Below are 24,870 nucleotides of genomic sequence, written 5' to 3'. Positions count from 1 at the left end.
AGTGGTCAATTAACATTTATAAAGGGTTCCTTTTCAAAAAAAGAATTCATTTCCATCTCAAAAATAGAAATGAGTTTTCTGTTTGAAATCATAATTGCAAAAATTCATTATTCGATTAATTATGCATGTCAAAGATTCTATTTTTTTTTCTGTGTGAACAATTCTTATTCATAGACTCTTTGTTTCTTGAAATCGAAATAATTCAGAAAAATTATAACTAAATTACCATCGTTCTAAAACCCGGTACTTTTTCTAAAACTAGGGAATATTCTTCTATGATTATTCACACAAAATTTCTTCAAGTTTTAAGTGAATTTTGATTATCTTTTTTGAATAAAAAATCAAAACATCCTGATCAATAACAATCTTTATTTTTAATCATGAAAAAGTCAAAACACACACACTTTTTCAAGAAGTTAATTGAATTGGATTGAACAGTAAAAATCTAAATAGTACTGAAATTCTTCGCAAAGTTTGCATCATCATCGTACGAAATTAAAAGTCGCTTTTTCTTAACTTTTCTTTCTCTCAATTCATATTTGTTTGATGATTTCTCATAATTCAAACTCTTTTCATTTGGCTCATTTATGTTGCTCAGCAATTTCCTTAACTGATTTCTGGATTGTTTCACTTTTTTTGTGCGCATTTTCACAGGAATGCTGTCATCCTTTCTGTCTTGAAAATTTGAAACAGATGTTTCCTCACTTTCTACTGGCTTCATGTTGCTGCGATCCATATGGCTTGTTCTTGTTTTTATCCTTTTGTTTGTGGGAGAAAATTTTCCATACAACTCCTAGTCCCAGTTTGATTTTTCTTCTGTTCTCTGCGAAATGGGTGAACCAGAAACTCTTGACAGAACAGGTGCGGCCATCACAGGCCAAATACCAGTTTTCTGAAACGCGCTTTTTATTGTTGATGGAGATGTTGAAGAAGTGAGTGCTTCAGGAAGAACTTTTGCTAATTCACTTCGAAACGAAGAGGAAGAATGTGGTTGCGGTGGGTTGAAATTGTCATTAAAAGTCTTTTTAAATCTTGCAAATATGCTGCTGTCGCATGGCTGAAGAAGATGAGTGAGATTTGGAGGAAATCTCATCATTATTATTCCTTGTTTATCTGCGCATTTCTCAACTTTTTCATTGATGTGAGAAGGATGGTTATCAAAAAGGAAAACAGCTTTTGGCATATTTAAGAGTTTCATTTTTGTTTTATTCGAAGGAATCCAATGGGAAATCATGATCGTTTCAAAGATTGATGAATTTATCCATCCCGAAGATGATGAGATAAAACGTATGTTGAATGATGTTAGGGTTCGAAATTCTACTGGAAGCTTTCGACTGGAATACAGAAGAAAAGAAGGCAAAGACGATCCATCAGCACAAACACAAACACAAAGAGTCGAATTTGTTGTTTTGTTGGGAATTGGATGTGACGGAGGAATTTGATTTCTTAAACACACTCACAGCTTGCATGAGCTTTCTCCGCATCTCAAAGATGTTTCATCGAAATTAAATATACCGTTTTCACCTATATTGAATGTATCCAAAACATTTTTGAATCGATCAAACCATTTACGGATACCATCTGGTGACTGTGCCAACATTTTGGATCGTTCCATCGGTTTGGATAATGCAGATTTGAGTATTTTGTTATGATCGATCAAATAATATGCAGCTGAAATACATGGAAATTTTATTTTTGTTTTTTCCTTGGAGTTTTCTTCATAATAATCTTTCATCTAAATAATAAAAAAAAATTAAAAGAAATAAGAAATTCTAATTTCAAACCATTTTGTAGATATCTTTTACTCGAACAACCTTCCCTTCTGACAGCATAACAAGCGTTTTGTTTTCTATTGTTTCAATCATTGAGTCTGTAATAATGGTAGGCCTTCCATTGATTCCCACTTCTCTGTTATTCTTCTGTGCATTCACTCCTCGATACCAAGAGCCTTTTGAAATTATTCCAGATCCTATTGCCACATGAGGTGACACAACATTATTCTTTTTGATTTCGAAAATTTTCTTTGAAATGCTGCCCAATTTCCTAATTTCAGCACATGCCAATTTTTTTTGAAGGTCTGATGCAGAAAGTTCGCAATGGTTTGTCATTTTTATGGTTTTGATCTTTCGACTAAAATAATGAAATTATAAAAAAGGAAATGAAATTCATTCGATCAAATATGTTGCAGTATAAAGAAATAAATTCCATGTTATCAATCTTATAATATTCCTTCATGTTTCACAATTTAAAACGTTGTTGTTTGCCTTTGCTGAAATATATTGTTGTTTCTTCAATTTTCTGCGACAATTGACATAAAATGAAAAAATACAATGAAATCCAACTGTTTGAATTTAGAGAACGATAATCTGAAATTGGATGAACAAATTTCAGGAATGATTGCGAAATAAAAATGTGATATATTTTTGTTTAGTCCGGGTATTAGAAAAAGTACCGGGTTTTAGAACGATGGTATAAAAATAATTAGGAAATGTGGTGATTAACAAATGTTAATTTTTTCATTATTTGAAAAAAATGATAATATTGTTTGATATGTTCAAAGTGCTTTTTTTCTGTCTTTCACGTACAAATATCGCACAAAATGCCGGACAAGATAGATTTCACAATAACTGCAAGAGGAATAATTCTGACAATTTTCCTCAAAATATATCTCATCAATACAAACTCATTTGATACACAAAACTTTCAAAATAGCTTCATTTGAGTTCAGAAAAAATATATATCGAAATCTCGGAGAAACTCAAAATCCTATTTCTCCATAATTGCAATTATAATTTTTTTCTGAGAACAAATAAAGTTGTAATGAAACTCTCGTTTATCAATTGAGTTTGCATTGATGATGTGTATTTTGAGGAAAATTGTCAGAATTATTCGTCTTGTAGTTGTTGTGAAATCGATCTTGTCCGGGATTTTGTGTGATGTCCGGTATTTTTTGCGATATCTGTGAATCGTTATTCTAATTTGGAAAACTTTTTATTCATAATTGATAAACAAAATTTTTTTAAATTTATTACAAATTTATAAATTTTGTGAAATTAATTATTAAGAATTTTCATTTTGAATTACTTTTTTTGCACAAAATGACTGTTGATAATTTGGAAATTGGATGTGTGTGTAAAAGTGCTTAATATTAAACACTTTATTAATATTTGTGATGAGGAAGAGAAAATGTGTTATTATTTTTGAAATCATAACTTTTTCGGAGTGCAAAGTCTTCAAATGTTTTTTAACTTTGAAAAGGAATTGTTCTTTCAAACAAAAAAGATAAAACAATTGTTTTTTTAAAAATACATGTTTTAGCTAATAAAAAAATAAAAATCTTTTAAATAAGTATTTTCATTTTTCAATGTTAATTTGTTTCTATTCAAGAGAATTTTTTTTTACTAAAAATTTTGAAAGAAAAAACATGATTTCAAAAATAATCACCCAAATGAAAAAAAAATACGAAGAAAGTTGCAATCCAAAAAAACAAAAACTAAAACAAAAACAAAAACAAAAACAAAAACAAAAACAAAACACAAAACAATAAAACAAAACAAAACAAAACAAAACAAAACAAAACAAAACAAAACAAAACAAAACAAAACAAAACAAAACAAAACAAAACAAAACATAACATAACATAACAAAAAAAAAACAAAAAAAATTTTTTTTTATCTGGAATAGAAAATAAAAGGATTTTGAAGGCTTCCCGTTCTTTATTATTTTTCTTCAAAACACTCTGGAGAGTTTGATAATTTTGTTCCCAATTATTTTTTTTTTTTGCACCGACAAATTTTTGACCCCGCGCACATATTCGTTGAAGGAAGTGGAGACAAAACTTACGATATATTACTAAGGTTTTATTGGCTTATTTGCAATGTTATCTGCACTTTTTTATTTCAACCATTTTTGCTCCAATAAATTGCATATTTGCTTTTTTTCAGAAACAGAAAAAATAAATAAAAAAAACTATATTTTTGCTTGATAATATTTTTTTCATGTTTCAGAAACAAACATAATTTATGATAGCCCTGGGTGACGTGGTGACTTCTGACGTGACTTTTTCGATTTTTGACGGATGTGACAAAATTTTCCACGTCACAAGAAAAAAAAAAAAAAAAAAAAAAAAAGTAAAAAAAAAAAACCAGATTTTCCATTATTCAATTTTCACTGAAGTGAAAGCGGTTATCGGAATATTGACGCGTCACAGAAGTCAGTGACTTCTGACGTCACTTCCAGTCAATTTTTCTGAAAATACAAAAGAAGAAGCAGAAGAACAGAATATGCAAGTTTCGTCTCTAGATAGTTTCATATCATTTTTTTTTAAATTGACTACCATAACATTTCATTTTTCAATCGATACGATTGCGTTTTTTCATAAAAAATACATATAAAAGCAATTTGAAGCATAAAGAGAACATTAATTGTCATTTTTATAAAGTTGCATAAACGAAAAGAGAAAAAAACATGATGTCTGTTTTTTTTTTTTTTTTTTTTTTTTTTTTTTTATACTTTTTTTTTTTTTTTTTTTTTGTGATTCAATTTTATAACAAAATGTGTTAACAAAGCCTTTGTGAAAAACATCAAACACCCCCGAAAAATAAATAAACACATTGTAAGGATTCCATTCGAAGTTTTTGAAAACAATGAAGAAGTTCCTAAGAGTTGCGAAAAAAACCTATTTGAATGGTTTTTTAGCAACTTTTTCATTTTTTTGTGATGAAAAAGATGAAATTGGGTCTTATATTTAGCTTGAAATTTTCAGTACTTGCCAGAATGGATGAGAACGATAAAAATGAAGAAAATGAACTCAGAATTGTCACTATTTTCAATGCATAGAATTTTGTATGATCTGGACAAGAGTTAGAATTGAAAAAACACTGAAATATCATAACGCTTTTATAAAATGCACTTGGACAGATCAGCATTTTGGAAAAAGAAATTTGCACAAAAACGGGAATAATTATGTTCCAATCATTCAGCATTTACGGTTTCGTTGTTCTTTCAATTTGATTCATAAGCTCTTTAATTTCTTTTTAGCATGATTACTCCACAAAAGTTCATATCACATTCACAATCTCATTTCTATTCATCTTCGATGAAACAATTAAAATTATATTGGAAACAGATATTGAAACGAGAAATTTTCATAACTCTTTGAAATAGGCACTGAATCATCTAATGAAAATAAAGTGTTGCATGTGCATTTGGATTTTTCAAAAGGAATCTTGAAGCATATTAAAGGCGAGATATAATTTAGTTGACAGACGAGTTGAGCAAAAATACAAACAGTATATGAAAAGCTCACTATTTCTAATTATTTAAAAATTATTGTTATTTGGCGAAACTTCATCTATCACGTTCAGTTTTTAAAATTGCGAAAAATTAAAAAATAATGGGTGAGATCATTGACTTCATTTGAACTTTCCGTTTCTCCACATATGGCTTACAAAAATTGATGAACTCTGCTGTTTATGTGTTTATATATGTTGTTTATTTGTATTTATCTTTCTTTTTTAGAAGTTTTTTTTTCAGTTGCTTTATCTCGATCGTTCACTTAATCGCTTTCTCTTGAACTCAGTTCAAAAAGAAATACAAATTAATTTCAAGAATATGCGCAAACTTTAAACGTATTGTTAGCTTGTTGTATCAGAAAGACTAATGTTTATTATTTGAATTTTTCATTTGGAATTCAAATTATTTCTATTTTGTGTTGCTTTTCAATCGAACTGAAATGAAAAAAAAGAACGAAATGAGAGGCTATCAATAATATTAAACGAATGCCATATTTTATTGTTTGGGATTCATCGAAATTGATTTTCATCTGTGTGCTCTGCCTTTTGGATGTTGCATCGATCAAAGAAGAAAGCTAGGAGTTTCGAATAAAAAAGTCGAAATGACTTTGAAGGCGCTGGGTTGCATTTTGAAGAAAAGAATGTAATTTGTTCATTAATTAATTTTATGAATTGTTTTGACTTCATTTATGGAAAATTTTCTTGTTTAATTTGAATACAAAAAAAAAGATCTATAAATGAATGTCATCAAAGAGATTATCCAACGTAATCAGGAGCATTGAATCTTGACAAGCCTTGTATGCCAGTCAACTTCGGAGTTTTAGAACAAAAGATTTTTATACAACAAACACTTCGAAATAGTTGTTGCGAATAAACCACATTTTTGCGAGAAAAGCAAAAAGAGAATTGGACTAGATGTCAAAATGAATAGAATGAAAGAGAAAATCAGAGGAAATGAACAAAGAAGAAAAGAAAAAAGCAAAAATAATCATTTGACACATCCAAACAATGCCTTTTTGATTTAACTGCAGCCGATTATTGAGAAATATATATTCTGGACAAATCACCAGCCTTTCAAATAAGTTTTTTGCTGAAAAGGATGATCACTGAGACATTTATCGAAAAAAACATTTATTTATTAAGCAGAGTGGAGAGAAGCAGTGTTTTAAAATTTGAAGACTTGTTGAATAATGGAGCAGTTATACTTGCTTTTTATGAGTGCAATTTTTCATCTGTTTATTACCGATATACTCTTTATTCCTTGTTGTTTCTGAGAATTCTTTGATATCATTTGTTTGATAAAATGGGAAAAAAAATTCATTAATTGAATCTTCTGATTTATCTGGCCTATTAAAAAAGAGATATACAGGTTTTGTCTGTTGTTAATAATATCTATTTTGTTTTATTTTTAAAAAGCTGTTTCAATTTATTTTGAATCTAATCATTCAAGAGTTTTTTTTTGAATATCATGAATATTATAAAAATGAGAACATTTGGGGGAAAATACGGACTTTCAAGCTTTTTTTGCACAAGGCATTGAAAAATTATTTCGCTCATGACATTATTAAACTTTATCATATAAAGAAATAAATTTGATTTTCATATTTGAAAATATGTGTCATTGAAATCAAAACATTAAGTTTTCCAATATTTCTTTGATGTCAAAAAATGGACCTATTTTTTTAATATTTTTTCATGAAAAAAATTCAATGAAAAGTGCATAATTTTTCAATGAAAATGCTTGAAGTCAAATATTTTGCCCCATATTCAAGATGAAAAAGGTTGTGGTGCTCTTGATGATATTCCACAATTTCTTTGATCTCGTCGAAGAACAATTCTTCTGGAATTTCCTTAAAAAGACGTTAAAAGAAATAAAAAGGTTTAAAGAAAATTTAATCACATCATAAAAAATAAAAAGGCGGTTCTCATACAAATCTTTTGTGAATGTTGCTCAAAGCCAACAATGCCATTTCCACATCTTTTTGAGCCTTTTCGTTTATCTCCTTGTTCCATGCAGCTTTCAGAAGATAAAGCACACGAATTGAAAGCAATATAGTAGGGAAATGATAACTGAAAAAATATGGTATTCCGAAAAATCAACACTTTGATCTTTTCATAAAAATTAATACTTGTATAAAAGGCGAAAGAATTTTAACCATAAATAAAAATTCATGTGAATATGTCAGTGCCTATACCAAAAATTTGCGAATTGGTTCCAGTTACTCGTCATCTCTTTAATAATTATCATTTCATTTATAATATCATGTTGCAATGGGAAAACTTGATCCTAAACTTACCGAAGAAAGAAAATAAAATCCAATTATATATTTCATATTTTCAAAATATTTATTTTTGTTGAAAATTAATATTAATATTAATGATAATAATAATAATATTATTATTATTAATTTTTTTTTTTTTTCTTATTGGAAAATTGGTGACGGACGTGACAAATTTTTTCCTTCACGTCACCCAGGGCTAATTTATGATAAGTGAAGGCGAATAAAAGAGAATTCACAAAAACAAACAATTGCAAAATACCCATTATATAATTGATTTAAGGTGGAAAGAATTTTTGAGGATAATGAGTGCAATCGAAGAAGAAAGACCCACAGCAGAATTATTTTCTTGTCCTATTTGCTTATGCGAAGCCAACGATCCTGTAATTTTACCATGCTGTCAAAACATCTTTTGTCATAATTGCATTTCAGAATGGTTGGAGGAAAAAGGAAAATGCCCACTATGCCGGCAACGAGTTTCAATAGAAAATGCCGTTGCACTAAATCGCTTTAAAAGCACGCTTGAAGAGGTGTGCGCTTTTTATTTGATTAAAAAATTTTATTTATTAAAAAACCTTTTTTTTTTTGAAGAAATTTACTTTAATTTTGAAGGACAAAGAAAACAACGAAGTCAAGTGTTCACAACATCCTAATTTGACATGTAACTATTATTGTCTGGATTGCGATAAGAAAATCTGCGGTGATTGTTTGGCACAAACAAAAGAGCACCGACTTCACAAAATTTGTCAAGCATCTGAAGGTTCAGACCAACAGAAACTTGAAATAATAAGAATGAACGAGCGTCTTAAGGATCGCATAAATGAAATGAACGAAATAATGCTGATAATCAAGACATACAAGCACAACGAAGAAGTTCGTCAAAAAGATGTTGACTCAATGGTGCGACAATGGCAAAATCAATACAGAAAAACGCTTGATGGAGAATTGAAATCATATTGTAATATTTTTGATCGACACGAAAGTGATGGTATTAAATGGCAAAGGGAATTACAAATTTTGAAAGATCAGGTGGAAGATCTAATGAAGCCAGAAAATGCTTCTCAAATCCCAGTTAAAAAGAAGCTTCTTTCAGAGTCAATTTCTCAGGTTTGATATGTTTTTTTAAATGCAGGTTTCATCCTTTATTTCTTAAATAATCATCCATAAAATAATAACTAATCACATTTTTCCTTTCGCGCTTGCTTTTTTGATGTGTCAAACATAACAATTTTTTTATTACATCGCAATTCCACCTAAACCTTATTTCTTGCTATATTTTTGCAATATATTCGCTTCTTCAAACACTCTTCCCCCTTTCGCATCCTCAAACTCACTAACTTTTTTATAAATTTTGACTTTTTTACATATTTTCTTTCTTTCTTTCTTTCTTTCTTTCTTTTTCCTTTCCTTTTTTTATTTTATCTTCTTAAATACTTCTCACAGGCACTCACATTTTCCCGTCTGTACGAGAAAAAGCTCGGCGAGCAGCTGCGCCCCCCATTCCCATATGCCGCGTTCCCTTCCTCCAACCCTGCTGAAGACACGCCTTACCCTTTCCCCCTCTCTCGCGTCGCTTCGACCATACCTTCTCCATTCACCCCCTTCTTGTCGCTCGACCCGCTCTTCCCGCCGTTCATCACATTCACTTACACCTTCGACGACATCTTCTCCCTCCACATCGACCGCAAAAACTGCCGTTTTTCCCCGCCCCCTGCTTATTCCCCAGCTGGCCAGAGTGTGAATGGACAATCACCTTCTTCCTCTTCCTCTTCCTCTTCCTCTTCTTCCTCCTCTTCTTATTCTCTTGTCTCCCCCATCTTCACCCACCCTCCGTTCCCTCACAAGTGGCGTCTGCGCCTCTACCCCTTCGGAAAGGACACTCCGACCCAGCCACATTCTTTCTCTGCCCTGCCGCGCAAAGAACAAATGAACATCTCAGTCTTCGTCGAGCTCGTTGAGAGCTTTCCCCGCTGGTGCTGCGACCGACTGATGGAGCTGTACCGCCGCCCAGCCTTTGCCACCGACCCTTCTCTGCTGCTGCCCGGCAGCCAGGCAGAGCAAGCCGCAAAGGCGCTCTCCTTCACAGCCCCAGAAATGCCTGCCATTATCCTCAGGCAGAAGCCGAGGGAGATCAGCTCGCCTGTCGCGAAGAAGGCTGGGAGCCCCCTGGCGGCTACTGTGAAGCCGTCGATTGCTCCTTCGAATGCTTCTTCTCTTTCTTCTTCTTCTATTTCTTCTTCTTCTTCTTCTTCGCCTTTGCCGCTTATAAAACCATCGAAAGGTGTTATTAAGCCATCATCGTCAACTGCTTCTATTGCACCTTCTTCTTCTTCTTCTTCTTCATCTTCTTTAACATCTTCAGTGGCTTCCTTATCAGTTTCTCAAACCATATTCCCAACATCTTCTTCTTCTTCTTCTTCTTCCCCTTCATTCACATTCCCCTCCTCTTCCTCCTCTTCCTCTTCCTTCTCTCCTTTCCCTCCATCTTCTTCCTCTTCTTCCTCTCCCTCTTCTACCCGTGGTGCCCCCCTCATCCCCTCTTCTTCCTTCATTCCTGTGATGACTGCCAACTCTTCCTCCTTCGCGCGCCACTCGCAGCCCATTTCTGACTATTCTGAGCCTTTCTTCTACGACTGGAAGATCTGCGTGCACCGAAAGCAGTACGACCCAACGGGAATGCAGCTGCACCAGGAAATACTAAACAATCAGCTGGACGAGGCTGTGGCTGGGGCTGAGGCTGAGAAAGAAAATGAGGCAAAAGGAGAAGGTGAAGGTGAACTTTCATCGAAAAGCGATTCTTCTTCTTCCTCTTCCTCTTCCTCCTCCACTCACCACAACCTCCTCGTGGACCCTCCTTCTTACTTACTGCGCCAAGGAACAAGTCGCATCGTCCCTCCCTGTTGTGTGCCTGCTCCTGCGTCGATGACAGCGGCTGAGGCGCTTTTGGCACACCAGACGAGAAATGGAGTGATTGCAGATGTGCCTGTTCCTCTCCCTTGTTCTGTCGGAGCTGCACAGTTTGCATCGGTGAAGGCTCTGAGGGAGATGAAGCTGATTGAAGGAGCGGAAGGAACAGAAGGAGACGGGGAGTGGGAGGAAGATGGAGAAGGAGAAGGAGAAGGAGAAGGAAGTGGAGCAGTGACTGGATTGATGGCAGTGGAGAATAAAGAGAAGAAAGCCGCCTCGCCTGCTTCTGTTGGTGGAACTCAAACACCATCACCTTCTTCTTCACCTTCTTCTTCCTCATCTCCATCCAAATCTCCATCTGAATGCAAACCCAAAAGAAACAGCGGGTCATTGACTGTCACATTTGGTGTGCGCTGCACATCCTTCCGGCGTCAGTGCGACGAGTGGATGATGCTCCACTGGATGAGCGACGACGCCCTCAGATACACCCAAAGCGAGGCCATTAAAGCCATTTCTCCGCCGCCTTTCGGATACGCCGGCTCCCCCGCGGGTTATGCACAGCCTGGTTATACACAGACAGGATATGCTCAGCCAGCATATGTACAGCCAGTGGGCTCCCCAGCGCACCTTCTGAGCGCGCCGGGTTCGAATCCTGCTGCGGCCGTTCCTTTTGACTATTTACAGGCAACGAATGTGATGGCACCAAGACAGTATCCGATGGGCTATCCGACCCATCCGCAACGCCTTTCGCCTCCGCCAGCTGCTGTTCAGCAGCAGCAGCACCTGCAACAGCAACAGATGCAGATGCAGAATAAGATGCACTATCCAATGGCAGGACCTGCGTATTCTGCCGGAGAACAGAACTTATCCGGAAATAATTCTGGTTCAAAATTTGTCCCATTTATCCCTCCTAAACAGTAAGATTTAGATGAGCTATATTAATATTTAATGATGTTATTTGATTATTGTGCTAGAATTATTTAATTGATATTGCATTTTTATTTCCTTATCTTGGCTTCTATCCTTTTTTTTTTAATTTTTAATCTTCTTTAGCTCTTTGCTGTTGATTTGGATTCCAATTCAAAAAGTTGTGACTAGGTGAATTTTGAAAACAATCTTTGGCATATATCTTACAAATTTCTCTTTCTTTTTCTTTATTATTATCATTATTTTGAAAAAAATTAACGAACATTATCTTTCCAAATAAAATCATAGTGCCAAAGTTGACTTTCAACAAAAATGCGAATGAGAAAAAATAATTGATTATGTAAATACCTGATCAAAATGAATTTGATTTATTTAATTGCAGTTGCAGTTAGTTTTGCAAATTGCGTTTCAAAAAAGCAAATTGTCCATTCTATAAGCAGTTTTCCTGAATTTGGAGTGCAAATTAACCCGAGATATTCTCCAATATTTCAGTACATTGTTTCAGACGCTTCTCCGAGTTTATTTATCGGTGGAGGTGTTACATATCATGAAAGATTGTTATCCGATGTATTTATTACAAAAATAAACCCCATTCACAACGACATCGTTCAGATTCCTCAAGAAAGCCAAAAACCTTTGGTTAAGTCATTTGCTCAGTTTAGAATTGAAAATAAGATTTACATCTGGGGTGGATGTAAGGAAACAGGATTTTCAAACACTCTTTATATGTTTGATATAGCTGTTTGCCAGTGGAGCGAAGTTGACCAAGGGAATACAATACCAAAAGCGAGACATTCAATGGCATATGCGATGAGCGAAAATAAGTTGTATATATTCGGAGGAATTTGCACTGACGGACTCCTTAACGATGTTTGGATGTTTGACATTGACGCAAAGCGGTGGACAGAAGCGAAGATATCTGAAAATGGAGACACACCCGAGCCTTGCAAAGGCGCTGGAATGTTGGTTTCCAATGGCTTCGCGATTGTCTATGGAGGTGATACAGGTGCCGAAGAAGTACCAACGTTGAAGATACGTCGAGTTAAAATCGATGCAAATGTTCCTTCAGATTGGGAAAAAGTGAAGATCGTTAATGTTAAAGGAGAAGAAAGTGACATACCAAATTCAAGATCGAATTTTGGACATGCGACATACATATCAGGGGGCAGCGCTACTTCATACATCTTTGGAGGATGGGAAGCAAACAGTCCGTTTAATGTTGCAACATCCCTTCTTATCCTTGACTGCACAAAAGCAACGAGCGATGAGCCTGGTGAAGTATCAGCCAAATTTAAAGAGATAGTTTTTGATCACGAACCAACAAAAAGATATTCGCTGAGCAGGGGAGATTGCGCATGCACCACGGACGATAATGGAAATTTGTATATTTTCGGGGGAAGGAAGGGGCAATATTTGAACTCTGATCTAATCGTTGTGGCGAAGGAAGATTTATCCTTTGAACAGACAGAAGCCAGCACATATTCGCAGGAAGCTTACGAACGCAGAAGGAGATTTAGAAACAAAATGTGCACGAAATCACTTCAGAATGATTTATTCGGCTATTCAAAATATTTAAGTGATGGAGATAGACAATTTTCTTCCTCTCCTTCTTCAGATATTTCGCACAGTTTTATGGGAATTCCAGTTACGCAGTCCAATTCGGAACGTATCTTTGACCCTCTTACCGCGGAAGTGAATGCTGAATCGCCATTTCAACTTCTGATGAAAGTGAACTTCTTTGCACCCTCTGCGCGCGTCAATGCGATTGTTGGCACTTTTGGTGGCTCGCTTTATGTCTATGGTGGGCGGGAAGTGGAGACGGGAACCATTTTGAGTGACCTTCATTTCCTCGACTTTGAGACAAAGACATGGACTCAGATTGATTTTGACGCTTCGCCAAATGTTCTGTCTGAAGTACCACCCGCACGCGAGTTAGCGTCTGCTGTGTGCGACAGCGGGCGGCTTCTCATCTTTGGAGGAAGAGGCCCCAATCCTCAGACAGGGATAATTGAGGAGTCATCGGAACTGTGGGAGTTCCGCTTCGCTACTATGTCCTGGAAGAAGTTGGTAAAATCCTCTTCAGTACATCCACTTCCTGTGTCCGCTCCATCATGTGGAATTTATCTCGACTATTTCATGTGTTTCAGCGGGAAGCTTGCAGATGGGACGCTGTCTCATCACGGATATGTTTTTAACTTCGCTACAGACGAATGGGAGTTCAACATCAATTTGGGCGCTGCTTTTGAAAAAGGAACTACTTTTGTGATGGATATGGTGCCTCATCCACATATGGATAAGTTTAGTGCAAAAAAGAGATCGAGATTTTCTTTCAAAGAAACTCGCAATACTCAAGACATCGCAGAAAAGAATACGACAAACTCCGCAAGTGAAGCAGAAGATAATGGCATGCATAAAACAATGGTTATTTTAGGAGGTGATTCAGGGACGGAGCCAATAAGAACGTTTGGTGTTGTTGATCTTGTTCATGAATTATCATCAAATGCCCAAGAAAATGCTCATTCCTTAAGGAATGAAGGTAACGAGAGAACTTATTGGAATAATATCATGAAACACTCACACGAAAAACAACACACAAAGGTTTTTGCTGGCCATGATAAAACAGCCAGGAATAATAATGACACGAATGCGCTTTATGAACGATCGCAAAAGAATTTCCGCAAAGCTGCAAATGACGATCCAGTTCAGTCAATTTTCAACTTCAAAGATGGGCTGTCAATTCCAATGGATACTCGAGCACTTATGCTGGGAGGACAACTGCGAGGAGCTGCTCAGGATCTGTTCAGAATGGTCACATTTGATTCAGAAGCAAATGTGGAAGTTACAGACGATGATGGATCAGCCCTTGGAGGAGATTCTCACATTGATTTGGTTGAAAGCAGTTGCACTTATTTCCAGCGGAAGGTGATATGCTTTGGAGGAAGACGAATTGGAAAAGGACGAGCTGTTCTCCCTCAAGCACATGACAATGTGTACATCTTCTCTCTTAATAAAGACGTTGTTCCATGCAGTCCGGGCACATATGAGAATGAGAATGGTGAATGCGTTGACTGTCCAATCGGATCTTACACAGACGAGTTTGGCAGCAAAGCATGCAATAAGTGCCCACCTGGTACGGTCGGAGAAATGAAAGGTTCAAAACGAGATTCTTGCTTACCTGTTTTACAGGGTCGGTACACAGATACAGCGGGAGCTGACAAAATGCTCAATTGCACGGCGGAGCAGTTCTGTCCAATCGGCTCGGCAACAACTGACAATGTTGTTCCAAAAGCGGATGGAAAGAAGACGTCACAGCCAGAGGCATTTGAAGCGCCGGTGAAAAAGGAAAACTATCTAATGCTTGGCTTATATCTCGGATTTGCGCTGATTGGAGTTGTTGTATCAGTCATCCTGTTGTTATGCCCCACCCGTTCTTATCTTTATGTTGTGGATACATATTCCGATGAATATTGCAACTCTTATGATCTTGCAACACATTCAGGAACAAAGCTGGTTAGGAAGACGACTTGCGGAGGTATCCTTTCAATTGTGGGCATATTCTTTGTGGTTGGCGCATCACTGCTGGTCATAATCTCATTTGCTATTTTTAACACAGTTGAGACGAAGTCTATTGTCGATGTGTCGATGGAAAGTGAAGCAGACTTAGAAACATTCAAAAATAAAAACATTCATGTTGAAATCATGCTGATGGATTATACAGGGGAATGCGTTGGAGCTCCACAGAATACAACTCAAGAACTATCTGGCAAGTGCTCAGAAAAGTTGGGCATTGGGAAGACTCAATTTGATCCATTTGGTTTGCCAAATTATTTTACGATGCACTATTCACATTTGCTTTTTTTAATATTTCTGAATATATATATATATTTGATTATTAATTCATGAATTAATTTTTTTTCTTTGACTTATTTTTGTGAATCTCAAAATGTCAGATCATTATCCTTCATTGAAATTCCCAAATGCACCAAAATGCACGCAAAAGCCTTCCACAAATCTGTATTACATGCCAACTCACCATTGCACCATTGTGCTCGATTCTTCAAACGACAATTATTCCATTGTAAATTCAATCGTCCAGTTCTTTGCGATGCACTCAAGGGAAAAAGACGCATCAGCTAGAGCAATACAGGTGTATGCTTCAGTTGACACAGCTGTTCCTGTGCAACACAACTTGAAATTTGGGCCTGATACCTTCTCCTCTTCTGTTGAGTCAATTTTTGTGAGTGACGCTGACAGAATATTGAAGGGATCATCCAATTCTAATATCACATTGGATCTGATACAGTCAATCTACAGGAATGAAAAGAGTTCAACTCCAGAAATTGCCAAAGGTCACCTGTTGAACTACATACAATTTTCTGTGGGATCAAATCCGGATTATGTGGAGCAGCTGAAGGAGATTGGGTTCGGGGTGAATGTGCATCTTCAGCTGGGAAAGACTGTGGCATTAACTCGCCATTCAATGAAGATGACATGGGTGATGCTTCTAACCTCGCTTGGTGGAACATTTGTGTATTTGAGATACTTTGGCAACATCTTGCCGATATTGGAGATATTCCTGAGCTTCAATTGGCCTTGCGGGAAGAAGCTGCAAAGAAGTCTTTCAAACGCTGTTAACACTTCGTCAAAAAATCAATCAGCCGAATCAATTGCGTTGCTTGATAGCAAACCAAAGGAGAATGATGCATAATTCATGAAAGAGCATTTCTTTCTTTCTATTTTTTTCCCCCATTTGTTGAGGTTTTAAGTTTGTAAATGTTGTTAGAAGCTAATGGGTTTAAAGTTTCTTAAGAGTGTTATTTTAATCCTGAGCTTTTCGTTTCATAATACTTGAGAATATTTCTTTTGAATGTTCATGGATTTACTTGAAATCTTTTAAAAGAACTGAATCTTTAATTCTGTTTTTTTTTTTTTTTTTTTTTTTTTTTTTTTTTTTTTTTTTTTTTTTTTTTAAATATTATTTTATTGATTCAAGGTTATGATTCTTTTTTTGCTTTATAATGAAAAAATTTCTTTTTACAGAATCCCTGTTGAAAGAGTTGTTGAGAAGAAAATCAGAGCTTGCAATCAATTTTTTCTTTAATTTACAATTTTTGCACAATCATTTCTTTGAATTTCTAATCGATATTTTTTAATACTTCTATTTTGGAATTTTTGAACAGATGTATTCCTTCTTCAATGAACGCAAAATGCTTATTTTTCATAAAACAATTTGTTCATGTGATTGTGAAACAATATTAGTGACATTTCAATTGCTCAACATATGTCGGTTTTTCAAAAATGAAATGGTTAATTCATCGCCGATTTTTAAGAAGCATTTTTGTTTCAAAAAAATATTAATAAAAAGCTTTTTAAATTCAAAACTTATCAAACCATTAGTAAAAAATTAAATATTCTGAAATGTCTGTACAAAATAACACATATTATAAAAATTGCAGAAGAGAGCATCTCATTTCATTCTGAGCATAACTCTGCACACAATAAGAGATTCTCTAACCATTCCGCCAAATCTTCAATAAAAATCATACATAAAGAATGTTTTTTGTGAAATTGAATCACCTCGAACAAAAATACCTTTGAAAGTTATGAAAAAAATATGTATATGTGAAAACTAATGATAGAACTCGATGAAATGAATAAAAAATAATTATAAAAAAATACATAAAAACCATTTACATAACAAATCCTCCCCTGCACTTACTCTTTCGTTGGCTAAAAGGATTTTTTCAGAGTACTTTTCTTTCCTTTGGCAACAATCATCTAAAAACTGATTCTTTTCAGAAGAAGTTCTTGAAAGCAACGAACCAAATTCGATTAACACAAATAAGGATGACTAATGAAATTAAAAATTCACTCATTAATCTAAATCTGGCTCTTCCTTGAAAAGAAAATGCTGTAAGCTTGATATTGTTCCATAAAACATATCTACAGTCTCAATTCCTTTTCAAATCACCGCATTAAATTATGTTTTTCCTGTTTTTGGTTTAACGAATCGTTTCTTTTGTTTTCTCTTTCTTTTTCTTCCTCTTCTTTTTGTGAGTCTGCTCTTTTTCTTCGTTAGCTGTCTCGAATTGTTCCGATTCATTGCCAGAGGGTAACATATGTTTCTCATTCTATTCAAGTGGTTCAGAAACCATTGGACATTCAGATCCCATCTGTGCAGATTCTTCATGAATTGCACTCATCGAACTTGAGCTTGAGCTTGAGCTTGAGCTTGAGTTTTCACAAATGATATCTGTTCTATTTTGATTTTGTTCATTTAAAGTTGAATTTATTTCTGTCTTTTGAGCACAACTTTCTCTTTCTCCATCGACATCGCTATATATCGGAAATGAAGTCTTTGCAGTTGAAGAACAAGCATGATAATACTCTGGCAATTTCTCAGTGAAAATTTTTTCATCTTCCTCTCGTTTCAATCCCAATAATTCACTTGAAGCATCAGCAGAAGCCCCATTGTCTTCTACGATTTCGCATATGTCATTTAGCTCTTGCTTTTCATTCGGCTTCATTTTCTTCCTTTTGCTTCATTCCTTTCCTTTCTTTTTATTATTTAGTTGCGGTGAACTTTTGTTATCACCAAAACATGAAATACTTGGATCATTCAAACTAGCCCCACAAACTGGGATTATTTCGCTTTTCTCGGCATAATGAAACTTGAAGGACATCAATGAAACTTTAAAATATTCATTTGTTTTTATTATTCTGTTCTTTAAGTTAACAGTTTAATAGAGTATAGTTTATATGTCTGAAATAAATGGATTTATAGACAATGAAGTTTTTAAAAAGTGAAAAAAATAGAAAACGATAAGAGAGTTGTAAACACACTTTATTTTTTATCCTCAAATTTTGTCTCTTTTTCGTAATTCATACATGCACACGTTTGATGTCAATGCAGAAATACTATTTTAACATTCAGAAAAGCCTTATTTCGCGAGAATTAAATATCTGAAAATTTCTTATCAAAGTGATCACAGGATCAATATTTTTTGTTTTTTAAATTTACTTACTCAATTTCAAGTTTTTTTGAAATTTTTTCATGTTTTCATAACAAAGGGATTATAATTAACTTATATAACTTCTATTTTTTCTTGGAACGATTAAATTGTGAAAAATAACTGATGTGCTTTTAGTTGCAGTATGCCCTTTTCTCAGCAAAACTGTCATTGTAAGCAGCGGAAAAATCGTTTTCTTGAAAAGGATTCTTCATTAAAAAGGAAGAAGAATCCTTTCCTGGTATTTCCTCTTCAAAGTTGTAGCAAAGCGAATTTGTATCTCCAACGATTATTTGTCCAGATTCGTAATCATTATTCGATAAAGAGCATTCCAGCTCTTGTAAACCAATTCTGCTTTCATTTGCTAAGAGCTCTGCTCTCGAAGAATCCGTCATTAGTTCAGAAGAATCACTTTGGAAAAGAAAATGTGAAGGACACTGTCTCAAAGCGGATGCACATCGAGCTGTATCAAATGCCCTGGCATCTCCAGATAACTTTCCAGAATGGCTCTCCTCCCATTCTTCTAGTTGTGAATTTTCATTCAATTCCTTAAATCTTTCCTTCTCATTTCTCAGATTCAGTGAAGAAATTCCAAGCTTATTATCTTGAAGTTCTAATAATTCTGTCGATGATGCATTCACAATCTGAACAACAGACGGTGGGCCATCTTCTTTTAAAAGTCGTTCATGCGTACGATTCATTGTCAATTCAGCGTTTTCCACTTGTCGAATGGGTATTGAATCCTTCTTTATTATCTCTTCTTCTAATTCCCCGATTTCAATTGCTGTTAATTTTTTAGAATTCTTCTTTTGTGAAACAACAATTACTACAATAATCACTTCAATAACAAGAACTCCAATAATGATTAATATTATCTACTAAGGAAAAGCTTTTGAATTTGTTTCTGGTACAGAAGAAGGATCATTAATCGGAGGAAGAACATCTTGTAGCAAAATGCTTCCTGTCTTTACAATTTGTCCTCCATGAGAACGCGATCCAGAAAGCGTGTCCTCCTTCAACTTCAGTACAGCCTTCAACCAAATCTGAATTTCTTGCACGTTGAATTCGGATTGTAATTGGGCTTTTGAGGCTTCAACAATACACTCATTTTGACTAATAAATGCACATGTGAGTAATGAAAGAGGTATTGCATCCATTTCATCCTTTCCATTTGATGTATTAACCGAAAAAAGTTCAAATGTGAAGAGGCAAGGGAGAAGATTGGCTCCTTCAAAACGAACTGTAATCTTGTCTTCGTTTTCGCTTCTATTAATGGAAGAGATGAATGGACGACAAAAAAGAAACACTTTTTGAGAAAAATTCGATGTAACATTTTCTGGTATAACATCGTTTTCTTCTCTTTCCAAATTTACTAATCCATGTATCGAACAGCCGTAACTTTGAATCCAAAGCTCAATATATTCCTCTTCACGAAGATAATATAGATCTCTTTTCCCAGTTTCGTCTGAATACGAATCAATTGTTTGCGATCCATTTTCACACATTATATTCCGACGTACATTGTTATATCCCGCCAGATTAACTGTATTGTTAATGAATGTCACATCAGCCAACACAGAATTTCCTCCGATCACAGAAACCGCACCAATCGACGCGTTAGCAAAAGTCGTCGAATCAATAATAGTATCGCAACCCTGTATTGCAACCAGTGAACCATCAAATCTGCAGCTCAAATGTTGTTCGTCAAGCTCAATATCATTGGATTCGCCTTGCAAGTTGCTGAGTTCAGATATTGAACAGTTCGAAATACGAATGGAGCTATTCGAAGCATTTAAAGCCATACCATTGCATGCAAAGAAGTGCACATAGTTCATTTTTGAATCTTGAATTTCAAATTCTACAGAATTAAGGTTTATCAGCCAGCCAAATTCAGCCTGTGTGGAGTTGCTCAACAATAATTTCTGAATAAAAATTAATTGTTTGTGAGAAGATGCTCCATCCACTTTTTTGATAATATTTGCCACAGAAAATTCTACGTTTTCAAAAGAAATATCGCTCCCATTGAACAAAATAGGAGAATAAAATAACGAAATAACACTCATATTTTTAAACTTTGTATCCTTGCCCCGAAGCCCGCGTATCTCCAGCTAACCTGCTTTGATGAAAAACAGATCATAATTTATTGAAAGAGAATTTTCTTCGCAACTTTCAATTGAACAATCAACAACGGTCAGTTGTTCACATATTTCAATAAAAGTTGTATGCTTTTCCAAAAGAGGAGGGAGAGAAAGCGTTATTCCATGTAGTACACCTTTAAATACAGAAATCAAACTGTTTGTTGTATTTTGCATATCTTCTTTCACTATTAAAACTGCTATTTTCTCATTTGAAGAAGAGATATTGAGGTTGCTAAGAATTAATTCGCATTCAAGATAAGCACTTTTATCAATTGCAATGCTTTTCTCATCATTGTCTGTTAATCGCGTGATGCCAAAGGATACGCTTTTGCACTGAAACTAAGGTAGTACGCATCCAATGTGATCCATTCCGTTTGCTTGTGTAACATATATGAGAGAAGCGCTATATCCAACAATCAAATAGAACAGATTTTCTGTATGCGCACTAAGCCAAGCTTTATCATTCCCCATTAGAGAATTATCCCATTCTAATTTATCAATAGAAAGCGCAAACGAAAATACAGATGGAAAAACTTCTCAATCAGCTGTCGCAACTAATATACACGTTGTGCCCTGTAAAAGCCATATTTTCCTGAAAGATCAGCTTATCCAACGAAAAATCACTTCTCCTGTTTAGGCAATTTATGCAAATGAAGCCTCCTTTTCCATGCGTCGAATATTCGCAGTTGCACTCTCTTCCCACTGTTGTCTCATTCAATGAAAATTCTCCAGATTCTTCAATTGAGACTCGAATTGCGCCTCCCTCTGCGCTATTTACTGATGAAATTTTTTCGAATGAGCATCCATCAAAAGAAACTGAAGTTGATATCCTTTCCGAGACAATTGCTGCGCAATCGTTATTCGAGACAATCAGATCATAAAATAAGCAGGATTGAAACACATAAGACGAAGAAATGTTATTCTCTGCTGAATACAAAGAACGTTGAAGAATAGGGTCTTCATAAAATGTGAACAATGATTCAGATAACTCAATTTGAGCAAAATTGAGTTGTCTAACAGATGCTTCCACATTATTTGATAACACAAATACGAAATTTGAAAAGGTCATTTCTGACATTACAACATCATCCATTTCGAAACCTCCTCCAGAAATGCGAAACAGCAAATATGAAATTTGTTCTGATGTCTGTTTTTCAAATCGATATTTCTCAACTTCGATTTTTCCCTCGGAAGCAGATGAAAAAATTAGCACTTCGTGCAGTTCTGAAAATTCTGAGGGAATTGAAAGTTCAATTCGCAATAACTTCAGTGATCCAAGAACAGTTATCACAGATCCAGAAAGTCTGCAAAGCGTGTTATCCACATAAAGTTTGCTATAAGTCTCATTACTTGATTTAATTGTGTGGGAGTTCAAAGTTATTTCAGAGGCGAGCGAAGCAAATCCATCAACGGACAAAGTGAGCATCCCTTCTCCTTCTGCTTGGAGAACAGAATAATCCAAAGTTTTACAGGGCACTTCTCTTCCGCAGTAAATTGCATTGTCTCCTATTCTGTCATTTTCAATTACGAGCGGCAATTTTTGTCCAGTGATGAATATGAGCAGATCAGTCAAACTTGTAAAAAATCCATTATCAATTCTGCATAATGAATTCAGTTTTTGATTAGAATTCATATTTAGAGCCCAAGAAAATGATGTGCTGTTGACTTTTGTTCGAAGATCCTTAAAAGATGCGAATAGATCTCTTCCCATTAACGCTGTATTTTTGGTAAAGGCAGGACTTATAAAATTGAGTGATATGTCTTCAATTTCGCTTCCTATCCACATGCCACCTCCATATCCTCTGACTTCGTTTAAACTTACTGCCGAGCAACATGATAAACGGGTATTGTTTGCTTCATCTCCAATAACCATATTTCCTTCGCTTTCAAGTATAATATATATCCCACCACCATTTCCTCGATTAACAATTCAATTTTCGACATTGCATCCAATAATTTCCACGATCGAACTTTGCCCGATGATACCATATATTCCTCCTCCATTTCCGACTTCTCTAGAAATTGATTCAAGTGTACTGTTTGTAATTGTTAGAGTGCATGCAGATTCAAACGAAATGCATGAAATATCCATGAATCAAAATGATGAAATTTTTGTTTTCTCGATAAAAGCTTCACCACTTTTCAAAACAAATATAGAATTTGTGAACGAAGTCGCTTCACAATGATTATCATCTGATGAAATTGAGCATTGCCTAACAATCAAAGTTCCTGTTTAAGATAAAAGGAAAATTGAAGTATCTGAAGTTGATCGGGTTGAATCATGAATGATTGACAGCGAGCTTGTGCACAAGTGCCCATTTTCAACAGAGAACAATGCCTCTGATGAGAGAGCTGTTGTTATTATTACCTCTTCGCAAACACTCTTCTCGACTTCAATGCTTTTTGAATCCACGTTGCAACCATTCTCGACTAACAATAAGGATTCAATCAAGACTTTCGTTGCGCTGGATGCTTGCGAATCAACCAATTCAGGAATAAAACTGATTGTTTTGCATTTTCGTTCATGCAGTCCACATGCTTTATGATCTATACCAACGTCTCGATTCACACGCAACTCTTGAAAATATTTTTGGATCCAATGGCTAACATCTGTGCTTCCGTTCATTATTCTGTTTGGGTCTTGCGTTAAAGATCTGCATTCCTTTAGCAATGACTGACAGCATGGCCAACCCAAAGTCCCGAAAATGAAATATCTTTTCCTCCAGAGCTTGCAAAATTTCCTTTAAAATAACAAAACATCACAATTGTGGAATAGTCACCTCCATAGCTTCCATCTCCTGCAAAGTTGATACCTCCAGCCGCATATCCATTGCATTGGTCAAAGCTGCAATCTGTAATTACTACGTTTTCTCCATCTCCAACAAGCAGACATCCACTAGATAACTGTGAAGAGCATGAACTTTCTTTCAAAGAATTAAAGCTGCAGCATTGAATTGTTATGTCGCAGGGGTATCTATTAAGATAAATCCCGCCACAATTAGTTGCTGCACAGCAGTTGGTAACATTTGTTTTTTCCATGTCAAAATGTTTTCTGTAGTCGCTATTAACAAATCCTCCATGAAGATCTGCCGAACAATTCATTCCAATGGTATTATTTATTGTAGACAGTTCGCTTGCAACTGTTTTTAAAACAAATATTGCACCTCCATGCTTTGCAGTGTGACAGTTGAAAAATAAGCAACCAGTAATTGATAATGGATATTGGATACAATGCTGAATTGCTCCTCCATCATTGCTTGATCTACAATTGAATGAAGAGTCAGCAAATAGAACTGGCTTTGAACCGGATGTTATCACTGAAAAGTTGTATGCGTGTTGAACAATGCACTTCTCGAAAGAACAATTTCTTGTCTCGAATCCTCCTGAGCTGATCATTCCATACATAATCAGCCCTTCGAAAGGGGATATAACTTTTTGAAACTTTGAATTTTCTAAAAAGCTTTCCACTTGAACAATGTTCATTTTTCGACAAGGAGTGGGATTTTTGCTGATATTGTTAAATTGGCATTTACAATTATTGATTCATGCGTCCTCTCGTTGCCGATAAATGGGAATGCAGAGTTCACAGCAAAAGAATTAAAAACACAACATGAAACACATATACAGCTTCGAATTTTTTCAGAAATATCGATTCGAGCAGATATAAAGGCTCCAACTTGTTGCGAAGGTGATTGAAGCCGGATACTTACGTTCTTTAAATAAAAATTTCCATCGCATACAAAAAGAGAATGAGCTAGTATGCAGAAGGTGTATTAACCTGACTATGCGATATATAAACTTTTGAAAATAAGTCACATGAAATAACACTTTTTGAGTCAACATATTCAAGAAAAGTTTGAAAAATTTGTATCATTGAGTTTAAACAGCTAAAATATGCAGAATCAATTTCTCCTAATACGCTTTCAAATGAATGTTGCATTTTTGTTTCTATTATTTGCATTTGTAAAGAGCATAAGCATACTGAAGAAGTGAAACAAGCACCAAATTTCATTTCTTCAGTTTTGCTTTGAAGACTCAAAGTTCGTTGAAACGAACATTGTATTAGTTGATTATAATCTTTTAAAGTATTCCTACCATGTATTTGGCAAATGCAACATGGAAAAAGCAAAAAAAAACCAAACCATCACATTCAAAAAATTATTATTATGTAATAAACAGATCAATTTAATGTTTGATGTGAATGAATCAGTCTCAAAATAAATATTTTCAATAAAAATCTCAACTTTGTTCTATAATAATTATATTTGGGATACAATTTCAAAATTTTAATGATTATAATGAAAGAAAAGCCCAA

At 35.0% G+C, this 24,870-nt stretch overlaps 7 protein-coding genes across 7 annotated transcripts; 2 read left to right on the top strand and 5 right to left on the bottom strand.

The window, feature by feature from the left end:
- Positions 1 to 793: 793 nt before the first annotated feature.
- MONOS_1347 (uncharacterized protein) lies at positions 794 to 1,183 on the bottom strand (the record flags this gene model as incomplete). The annotated part of the gene is made up of 1 exon (XM_067866177.1): positions 794 to 1,183. One exon carries the CDS (start codon positions 1,181 to 1,183, stop codon positions 794 to 796), a length of 390 nt encoding a protein of 129 aa, XP_067726899.1.
- Positions 1,184 to 7,878: 6,695 nt separating this feature from the next.
- Positions 7,879 to 11,689, top strand: MONOS_1348 (uncharacterized protein; the record flags this gene model as incomplete). The annotated part of the gene is made up of 3 exons (XM_067866188.1): positions 7,879 to 8,103; positions 8,165 to 8,680; positions 9,017 to 11,689. 3 exons carry the CDS (start codon positions 7,879 to 7,881, stop codon positions 11,399 to 11,401), a joined length of 3,126 nt encoding a protein of 1,041 aa, XP_067726898.1. The 3' UTR covers positions 11,402 to 11,689.
- A 72-nt stretch (positions 11,690 to 11,761) lies between these two features.
- Positions 11,762 to 16,115, top strand: MONOS_1349 (uncharacterized protein; the record flags this gene model as incomplete). Its single annotated transcript, XM_067866199.1, has 2 exons — positions 11,762 to 15,221; positions 15,358 to 16,115. Exons 1-2 carry the CDS (start codon positions 11,765 to 11,767, stop codon positions 16,113 to 16,115), a joined length of 4,215 nt encoding a protein of 1,404 aa, XP_067726897.1. The 5' UTR covers positions 11,762 to 11,764.
- A 2,436-nt stretch (positions 16,116 to 18,551) lies between these two features.
- Positions 18,552 to 19,118, bottom strand: MONOS_1350 (uncharacterized protein; the record flags this gene model as incomplete). Its single annotated transcript, XM_067866210.1, has 1 exon — positions 18,552 to 19,118. One exon carries the CDS (start codon positions 19,116 to 19,118, stop codon positions 18,552 to 18,554), a length of 567 nt encoding a protein of 188 aa, XP_067726896.1.
- A 177-nt stretch (positions 19,119 to 19,295) lies between these two features.
- On the bottom strand, positions 19,296 to 20,252 carry MONOS_1351 (uncharacterized protein; the record flags this gene model as incomplete). The annotated part of the gene is made up of 1 exon (XM_067866221.1): positions 19,296 to 20,252. The coding sequence occupies one exon, from the start codon at positions 20,250 to 20,252 to the stop codon at positions 19,296 to 19,298; it is 957 nt and encodes a 318-aa protein (XP_067726895.1).
- An 844-nt stretch (positions 20,253 to 21,096) lies between these two features.
- On the bottom strand, positions 21,097 to 22,428 carry MONOS_1352 (uncharacterized protein; the record flags this gene model as incomplete). Its single annotated transcript, XM_067866231.1, has 1 exon — positions 21,097 to 22,428. The coding sequence occupies one exon, from the start codon at positions 22,426 to 22,428 to the stop codon at positions 21,097 to 21,099; it is 1,332 nt and encodes a 443-aa protein (XP_067726894.1).
- A 791-nt stretch (positions 22,429 to 23,219) lies between these two features.
- On the bottom strand, positions 23,220 to 23,960 carry MONOS_1353 (uncharacterized protein; the record flags this gene model as incomplete). The annotated part of the gene is made up of 1 exon (XM_067866241.1): positions 23,220 to 23,960. One exon carries the CDS (start codon positions 23,958 to 23,960, stop codon positions 23,220 to 23,222), a length of 741 nt encoding a protein of 246 aa, XP_067726893.1.
- Between the last annotated feature and the right edge of the window lie 910 nt (positions 23,961 to 24,870).

This window comes from Monocercomonoides exilis, assembly GCF_001643675.1.
Source record: "Monocercomonoides exilis strain PA203 chromosome Unknown scaffold24-1337568, whole genome shotgun sequence".
NCBI classification, from domain to species: domain Eukaryota; phylum Preaxostyla; order Oxymonadida; family Polymastigidae; genus Monocercomonoides; species Monocercomonoides exilis.
Note: the sequence above shows the minus strand (reverse complement) of the source record. Positions and strands in the feature narration are given on the sequence as shown.